Source organism: Embiotoca jacksoni, unplaced genomic scaffold (genome assembly GCF_022577435.1).
Source record: "Embiotoca jacksoni isolate LCO1_2020_lvr unplaced genomic scaffold, fEmbJac1.0.p SCAF_2, whole genome shotgun sequence".
NCBI lineage: Eukaryota > Metazoa > Chordata > Actinopteri > Embiotocidae > Embiotoca > Embiotoca jacksoni.
The window spans coordinates 3,378,093-3,387,987 of NW_027185340.1; the positions used below are offsets into that span (position 1 = coordinate 3,378,093).

Sequence of the window (9,895 nt, forward strand, 5' to 3'; positions counted from 1 at the left end):
AAGAGAAGAAAGAAAAATTGACGCAATGGGCATCAAAGGCAGACATGAGCTGGCACACATCTGGGACTAAAAGCAGTCTTTACACTCATCTAACTAGCCACTGTAAGCAGGAGGGGGGGTAATGAACAACTGCTACATATTAGTACGTAGGAGTACATGCTTGCAAGCATGCCACATAAGTGAAACATAAGTATGCCTTGTCAGCCCTCTCTCACCATATTGTCTCTTTTTTTTAATCTCACTTATTAAAAGTGATTTTAGTTTTAGGTATCAGTAGCAATTTATCAGTCCAGCATTTGGATGGTTTAAATGTAAAATTGTGAAGCATTTTGGTGTTTATGAGGCTGGTTTTATTTCATCTCCGTGGCCTCCCAGTTTTTTTTACACCCCACTCGTATGTTGGTATTCATTGTGCTTCATGTGGAGCCTCTGGCTGCGTTCCCTCTGTTGTGACGGGAAGGGATCATGTTTTTTGCCCGGGGGTTATGTTTTCATGGTTTGTGATGTATTGAGCCATTCGATCCCAGACTGTTTAGTTGCAACACTGTGTGCTGTGATCACACTTTTTACTACATGTGTCAGGTATTCAGGGTTTTCACAGTGGTTCATGTGTTTCATAAAGCCTTCACAACTTACTGTAAAACATTAAAGAAGCATCTGCCGCCAACATTTAGGGGGTTCTTTAGATATAACCACAACCACATAAATTATAGAGTAGATAGTGACACAAAAAAGGTGCACACACACACACACACACACCATTACAGATGATTTTCACCTTACTGCTCTTTCTTATGGGTGCTGGAGTAATACAAAAAAGTGGCCTACACTGCCATCATGTGGTTAGACTGACATTTTGTTCATTTATTTAAAATGCATACTGCAATTAATGATAAACTGCAGCAGTATACAGATTTCTGATAACAGTTTGTATCTTTGATTCTATAGTTTTTGTATAATATTTATTGAGAGGATTGTAACTGTGGATCTGCTGCAGCAGAAATGTTTCTTCTGTCATAATTTTCAGCTAAAATTTAACAGTGAAGTTCACATGCTGTATTTGATTAAAATACCACTAACAGAAGCAACACAGCAACATTGTTTGCCAAGAGGCCAATTGTCCCATTTTCCATCCACTTTTCTATTGTCCAGAAAACTACTAAAAATTAGATGGCAACGGTGCCTGGGTTCTCCTACGGTCAAAAGTGTCATTTAATTTGGTTTATGGCTTAATCACAAATTGTCAATGTCCAAATTGAGTAATAGTCATCCAGATGGTGAGTTGTGAATTTTGGCTTTGCACTGGCAGAACAGAATAGTTGTAAAGGTTGCAAACGGAAACCTTCAACAGATTATTGTCACTGATCTAATCACCAGAATGACCGTAAGTAAACAGAGCCCCAGGATTTACTGAGACTTTTGGCATGCTCTCAGCTGCCTGTCTGGCAGGGATACAAATTGGTTGGTCTTTCAGCACTCTGGAGTGTCCTGCGGAAGGAGAAGCCCATTTATCTGTTAGTATGTGTTTCCTTAACCTGAACCTGACCCTCACCCTAACCGGTAGTGTTTTATGATGTTTAGCCTGACCCCACTTCACTCACACCCTAACCAGTTATTCTAAAGTACACAACCCAGGTACTTTCTCTTCTGTTTCATCGTAACCAAGTGATAACACACAGAGATATCCTATAATTAGAAAAGCAAAAAAAAAAAGCAAATGACAAAGAGCAAAGACTTGTAAAATGTCATCCATGCTGACCCATTTACTGCAGCTACAACAGTAATTTAAAACAAAATTCATTTGACAGATATAGTATTTTACAGATATATTAACATCATTTGATATTTATTTTATAATATAATTTTTTTTTAATTATTGAAAAGAATATCAATTTATTTTTCCTCAAACGTGATAATATATTGCGTAGTAATCCATTATCGAGATGCTGCATCATCTGTAGTAAGGAAATAACCATTTCTTATGACTGAGTTGGTATATAGCGTCAACATTTTTGTCTTTTCAATTATATTATAAAGTGTCTTGGCAAAAATACGTATGCTTCCCATAGAACATGTAAAACCTTGAAAAGTGATATGTATGTTAAGTGGTACATTACTGCTCCCTTTCAGTGTGTCAGTGAATGACACTTTTTGAATCTCAGTGTATTCCTTCTTCTCACACATCCCTGTGCTCTGTACTTATTTTAGGTAGGGTAGGGTACAAGTAGTTTCCTGAGCCAAAGCCCCTGAAGGCAGCACGATGAAGAGATGTTCACTGAACTGTGACAGTGTCTCAGAGGGAAATACTGAGCTATATTGTAATAGAGTGGATGAGAGACAAACCTTGTGCATATTTATTTGATGTTACAGCACAGGCATGCACAGAGACGAGACCCAACGCTTCTAGAAAAGTTTTGAGGTAAAAGTCTCCCGCTGTCTTTTTTTTTTTTAATTTTTCTACATTCAAATGTCTTCTGCATCTCAACTGTTCACTTAGAGTGATAAACTCTGTAATTGAATTGACTGTTTTGGCTAAGCAAGTCGAAGATAGTTCGAATAAGGCATAAAATGAAGTCTGTTTTTTTTTTTTCTGGAAAAAAAAGTTTTCCCTGGTGTTATTTTTGGATGTGCAAGTTTTGATGTGAATAAACAGAAGGCAAGTAAATTGCTACACTAAACTGAATTGTATTTTAAGTGATCATTGGTTTGGTTTGGTTAGAAATTATAGTAACTTAGTGAAGCTGTGCTAAGCCCATGTGTAATTATAAAAATTAGGTGTAATAAGTGAAAGTTCTATTTTAGTAACCATTGAGTGCCAAATTACACTTTCCTACAAACACCCTAAGAAATAATGAGTGTTAGCAAACACTTTTTCTCACAGATTGATGTTGTCTTCAGTCATCAGGGTTCTTAGCTGACACAGTCTGTTTGATATCAATGACGCAATACTAATAATATAATTTCAGATGAGTGCTTGTGTCACAGACATTATTTTCTAAAGAACTTCATTTTGCTTGAAAAAGGAAAATAAGGAAAAAGAATAAAGTTGTTTCTTGACTTTGCACACATTTTTGCTTAAAACCTTGGCAACCCATAGATAACGGATAATGTTTCAGCTAAGAATTTTTCTTTTAATTGTGTGCAAGCAAATGATTTAACGTGCACGCTCATAACAAACAGGTGCACATGTTATTGCATGAACAGATGAGAGGGAGGAGATGAAAATGTGATGCTCGTGGCTCTGTCCTTTGAACAGATGGTGTCCAGACTGAAACAGATGAGCAGTTAAACCCAGCAGAACCTATTAGAAAAGCAGAAGGGAACACAAGAGCGACAGGGAGGAGAGTATCAAAGGGCACAAAGCCTCAGTGTCTTAATTTCCGGTAATACTGTTGGTCACAAGAGATTCTAAGGAATTGGAAGTTGTTGCTTTCCATCTGTACTGTCCATCGGGCATTGTGGTTTTTTTGTGGTTTTTTTGTGCGTAGTGAAGACTATTTTCTGATCTGAATACTTGTTCTGCATTTGGAAATAAAAAAATATATCGTGAAATGAAACATTGAAAATGAGAGGAATTAAAACAGTTTTGTTTTTTTCCAATAGGTCTGCCACATGGGGTCAGACTTACAATCTGGCAAAGAGTGGTGACACGCTGGGAGAGCATGTACTAACATCCTGATTGCAGAGTGAGTGCAAGTGAGGCAGATTATGAAACAGGGAACAGGTGAGGTGGGCGTGGTAGGTCAGAATAGGGACCTCTCGAGGGTGGACACAGGGAATGACATGGAGAGAAACACGGGGGACAGTAGTTGAGTAGACAGAGTGACACAGGGACTGGACGAAGACAGAGACAGAAAGACAGAGACATATAAGGAACCTCTGGTGGGTAGGGAGAGTGACACAAGGAGCAAAACAAAAATATTATCAAACCAAAAGTATGAAAGATGTTTCTACAGTGTGATTTTGATATGACTTAAAAGCCTTGATGTGATGCCCAAAGCCTTTTGTTCAACAACACCTGCAGCATAACAATGAATTTACAGCACACATTCAAATCAATGAAACATCTAGCAAATCTAGCAAAAGTGCAGTAATGTTAATTAAAGAAATAATAAACCCTCACTGAAAATAGGCAACAAATATCAACGTTTACTACTATTTCGGAGAATTCCTTGTCATTACATGATAAGCAGCGTATCCGTGACTTTTTCAAATCAACAAAGCAAAAATGTTCACACAGTGGCTTGGCGGGAATCATAATGATGTTAGGCATATGCCATGGCCTTCTCAATGACTGCACATAATCTCAATTGAGCATTTATGGTGCCATTTCTGGCAGTGTGTGAGGAAACATTTTCCACCACCAGCACAGAGGTGGAGGCCCTTTGGTGATTTATTCACAGTGATTATGTTAGTAATAATTAGCACTGACATTTCCCTCTGAAAGATGAGCAGATCAAAATGCCAGAGCCACAACAGTACACCTACCACATTCAGCCATACACAGCAGGCTACAAACACACAAACTATTACACAATATTAGGCCCAATGGTATGTTATGGTGCACATAACTTGCATGGTAACTCATAGATTTCAGACTCTTTAATGTATTAAAGTTGGTGTCCGTCTGTCAGCTCGAAATCCCTCATGCTGCTGACATTTTATAGCTTATAGCCAAAGCAACAATGATTTATAGATTCGCAGCTATCTACAGGCCCACTGAGCTTTTAAAATCCAATCTTGTGACCAGCTCCAGCCCCGAGTGTTTATATGATTCAATCTCCTATCAGAGTGATGGCTACAAAGAGCTGCATCTCTTTTGTTTGTATTTCAGAGGCAGTTTTTGTCTTTGGCAACAAGACTATAGACACATTTTACCTGATTTTCTTTCTACGTAGACTCACACTTAACCTTAAATGAAACCGAATTCACAAAAATATGGAGTCATTGGCAGAAGTTTCACAACTGTAATTAATTTAAGTTTTTCGACAACAAGGTTGCAACCTTTAAGACGTAAGCACAAAAAAAGTATGCACACACGTTTCACCTGCTGCTAATAACAGTGAAAGAAGAGGAAAATACACTCTCATATGCCCGCTGTTGTGCTTGTCAATTCGCTTCCATTTTATGGAGAGGTAGAGGCGGGAGGGGGTGGGGGAGGGGTAAATGTTACGCACAGCCAGGCAAGGTTGAATGGAAGAAACGCACAGATCAACAACCCGGAGTGATGTGCACCTGCCAGTATGATGGCAAGGAAAGATGAAGAGGACTGCGCGCTACCTCAGCTGAAGTCAAACATAATCCCCCATCTCCAGCTGTTTAACTCGACTCAACACCAAGACACCATGAAGGCTGATGGGGAGATAACTTTACCAGCTGGATACCTGTTTGTTATTGCCGCTTGATGTTCTTGAATCAGATGAATCTGGTTCTTTGAATGTGCAAGGTAGGTTAAATGTTAATGCTGTTTACTTGTCCTGCCAGTGCCTCTGCAGTTATTCAACCTCACCCTGTGCTCTGCTGTGCAGTACCGAGAGGTTTGGGTTGTCCTGTACGCTCATAGTTTGACTGCAAGCTAAGATTTTAAATGGTATATTTTTTAACTTGAAATGTAATCCAATTGAAGCATAAACAGAAAAAAGAAAATAAATACGTAGCCTTCTTAAAACAGCAGCTATATTTCTTTAAACAAATAGGGGGAATGCATCACTCTTACACTTGTACTGCCATCGTGGATTACTAATTTCACAGAGCAATATAGAGTCCACCTAACTTATGTGTGATGACCTGATGCCTCAATTCTTTCGAGATAACAAGACACAGTTTGCTTGTTTGGTTTTTGTTTGTTTGTTTGATCCGTGATATTTGTTTCAGCACCTCGGACAGCGTCGGTCTCAGCAAGCAGTAACATCGTAGCTCGGCCACTAAGGGGCAGCAGGGTTCCCTCGTTGTGCAGACTGTTTTTTTTTTTTACTTCACAAAGAAAGAAAACAAATATGATTGTTAATTGAGCAAACAGTGGGATGCAATGAATTGCAGTTGTCACGATGGCAATATGGAACGAACAAATATAACTTTTACATTTGCATCCAGTTTGGCACGTACTGTGGGCTATTCGTAAAATAACCGTATTGGTTTAAGGTCCTTTTATTTAATCATAAAGTTGAAACAGAATTGTTCCCAAACATGTTTTACTGAAGTTCCACTGTTTTACTTCAGGACATTTAGAGAGCAAGGATTGGAAAATGATGCTCAGTCCTGACGAGCAGGAATCTGATCTCCCCTGGGGACAATCAGAAACCGAGACCCTTCTGGACGATTTCAGCGCGCCGTGTCCGTCCGTGTCCGTGTCCGCGGATGGAGAGGGCGAGGCGCGCTCCAGGGAGGAGAAGAGACGCAGGAGGCGCGCGACAGCTAAATATCGATCTGCGCATGCCACGAGGGAGCGTATCCGTGTTGTGGCCTTCAACGTGGCCTTCGCAGAATTGAGAAAACTGCTGCCAACTCTTCCACCTGACAAAAAGTTGTCCAAGATAGAAATCCTTCGTCTTGCCATTTGTTACATCTCTTACCTTAACCACGTGCTGGATGTTTAAGCTGTGAGGACCAACAGACCCAGTAGGAGAATGGACTGAGGTAGGACCAGCAGCCATGACAGCTGAAGGATCCCTGAGAGCAACAGTAAAGATATCACAAGGTTTGAGGAATATCCTGCATCTAAGGAGTGCCCCTACACAGAGACTGTAATCTGTACAGCTGATTATTATATCACACTCATTTTTATCATGGGAACCAGCTGCAGGACTTCACAATGGTATTGGAATACAAATACTTTGAAAGCTGCTGAATATTTGTGAGCCAAACTACTACAACATGACAATGCTCTGTCTTGAATTTGCTGCCTTGTATTTCCTAATTTGTAAATACATTCATTTCAGTTGCCAAAAAGTATTCTTCTGATCTTCTGTGGGATTTATCTGTGTGGGATTTATTTCTAGCTGAAATTGCATTTGAAATCCACATGTTTAAAAAGAAACTTTCTAAAGCTAAGACGTGTAGAGAAACCTGATTAATGACACTTTTCCAGTCATTTTCCAGTATCTCTGCCACACACACACACACACACAAACATGCAACATGTAAAGAAACAACCAAAAAAATCGTGTGATACTGATTGTATTTCTGTCTATAGCATTGACATTTTCTAGTACTTTTCACTTCCTACACTGTGTGGGCCTATGCTTTGTGAGCTTTTCGTAATTGTCGTACTGTCAGTATCTCCCAATTTTCATGACACTACAACTGCAGCAATTTCAATTTTAAAAGACAAAAAAGATAGACAGCTTCCACATTTTGACTCAATGTTTTGGGATTAAGGCCCACATGATTTGATGGAGATTTGCATAAATAATTTTGTTAAATTCAGTCTATAAATATCCAAGCAACACAGCTGGAAAAACCTAGTTCCACCACCATGCTGTGAAAAGGAAGCTGCCATTATATTTTCTGTGAGAGGTCTGTTTATATCAGTGATGGATGTAAAACAGCACGATTGACTCTTTTTGTCATTTTATTTTAGTCAAATGAGATTTTACATAATTTATGGACAAAAACATAAATTGCTAAACATTCAAGGTTTTGACATGCTGCATCAAAATATCATAAGATCCCAGGCTGAGGATGTGAATGCACTTGTCCATTTGCTTGTCATCTCCATTAGTCAGAGGCTGTCTGCGCTCCTCCTGTTGTCCCTTTGTGAATCTCTGTGGTGTAATGTGGCCCAAGGGGCTCAGGGTATTATTTATGTCCACTCCAGCAGCAAGAATGACAGCCCTTTGTCTACACACTGCACATCACACACACTACACACTGGATACAAAATAGTCTGAGAATATAGAGGGAGGAGGACAGTCCAATATAAGGCTTTAGGATAAATAGGACAGGGGTAGTTCTAAAGGCTCTATGTAGATCTGGATTAATATCCGGTATAGTTTTAGCCAACGTTGGTCAAATAGTAAAATCTTAATAGCACTATCAACTATTTATTATTAAATACTGTCACACAAATGGACCACACACAGAACATTAAAATATGTATGGGATTTGATGTTATTCTGGACATTCCTTGTTTCAAAGCAACACTTTCTGCAAAAATATCCTTCAGTTTGGTTAAGACTTATCAGATGATGTTTTTGGAAGGAGCAACGCTGCCCTCTGATGGCGTTTCAGAGAAGAAAATCTAAAAGTAAGAAGCTGCTTTCACACATTGTCTGTTGTTTAAAGAGGCCTTTCCACAAAGCACAGGCCTAACTCGTAGTGTGGATTTGAAGTAATTATTTAGGAATCTTTCCATCATATGGCTGTATGTTCTGTGGACTGAAAGATTTTCCGTTTTATTTCTGGTCCTCCCGTCCCAGCGTCTCCCTGCTGTTTTCTTTTTTTTATGCTAAATATTGCTTTTGTTGCTTTAGTTTACCTGCTGGAGGTATGCACATTAAAGATGTGGTTTTAATATGTTTTGTGATGGGTAAGAAGTTGATGCTTTTATATGATCTTAAAGGTTACAGCTGCATGTTTTCTGTACATGTTGGGCCGCATCATCTCTTTCAATTCATCTCAAGGTATCAGATGTGATTCAATAGCAGATTGAGTTTTCTCAGTTGCCATTGAATTGCAGATGTTTAAATTTACATTTTAACTACGTTGGCTAAAGAACGGTGACTCAAAAAAGCTCTCAAAAATGTCTAACTGGTGACGATGCTCAAAAGGACTACTGTAAATAGACTTAAAGGTAAAATTGTTCCTTCAGCTGCTGTTTTCAAGACTCACATTGAACTTTGGACTGCTTGGTTTGGTTATTATTATTTTGATGTTATTTTCTCTTGATGCAGACCGTAGAGAAATTCTAGCAAACCTTTCTTGAACTGTATTTTTTTTTTTTTTTTTATCACTCCTCTTGCCCTTTTTCCTGAGTGCACAAGTGACCCTTTTCATAATAGTTAAAAAAAAAAAAAAAAAAAAAAAAAAAAAAGAGCCTTTTTTCCTTCCATGTTGCCTCTTTCATCTGTCCAGAGATAAAATGCCATGTGGCAGTTCATCCAACACAGGGGTCGTCAGTGTCACATCCATGCAACACAGTTTGTGTCTCCACAGTTCAGAGGTCAGGAGTCAGGACCATGAGCATGTCTGTGTATTTTACTGCCACAGTAATAATGGCACCAGAACTTGCAGCCATATGCTATAGAAACTACACATCAGGTAAGACACTAATCAGGTGAGTACACACATGATGCTGTTGAAGCATCTATTCTATGTATATTAATGCATAGATAGAAACTGACATATTTTGGTTTCGATATGGATCGGAAAAGTAACTAAAGCTGTCAAATAAATGTAGTGGAGTAGAAAGTCCAATATTTCCCTCTGAGATGTTGTAGAGATGAAGTATAAGCACCAGAAAATGGAAATACTCAAGTGAAGTACCTCTAAATTAAACTTGAGCACAATACTTGTCTTGAATAAATGTATTTCATTACACTACATCGCTGTTAATTGTGGAATATAGAAACTGAAGTACGGTATCAGCTAAAATAACAACTCAAAGACATTATGATCATCATGATCAAGTTTTTAGGAATAAAGCACCTTAGGGCCCTTGCACACAAACCTGTTTTTTGGGGGCCATTGGAGGTGTCTGGGCCTCTCAGTAATTGGGTGCTTTGCCTGGTTGTAATCCAGCCATGCTGGTGTTCAATAGTTTGGATCACTGACAGGGTTCGAGGTGGATATTTTTGTTCATCTCATTATGTAATGGAAAATACAATGACCCATCAATTTCCTTAAAACGTGTAAAAATGAAATAGTTGTGTACTGCTTTATGACAAAAAAAAAAAAC

The 9,895-nt window shown here is 38.7% G+C and overlaps 1 protein-coding gene across 1 annotated transcript; it reads left to right on the plus strand.

Annotated features, from left to right (window-relative positions):
• Positions 1–5,268: 5,268 nt before the first annotated feature.
• On the plus strand, positions 5,269–7,717 carry LOC138200703 (helix-loop-helix protein 1-like). Its single transcript, XM_069153576.1, has 2 exons — positions 5,269–5,446; positions 6,220–7,717. The coding sequence occupies exon 2, from the start codon at positions 6,246–6,248 to the stop codon at positions 6,594–6,596; it is 351 nt and encodes a 116-aa protein (XP_069009677.1). The 5' UTR covers positions 5,269–5,446; positions 6,220–6,245; the 3' UTR covers positions 6,597–7,717.
• The last annotated feature ends 2,178 nt before the right edge of the window (positions 7,718–9,895 follow it).

Bases quoted from the DNA above. Each gene is read 5' to 3' on its own strand.
- LOC138200703 (XM_069153576.1), top strand. From the start codon at position 6,246: ATGATGCTCAGTCCTGACGAGCAGGAATCTGATCTCCCCTGGGGACAA.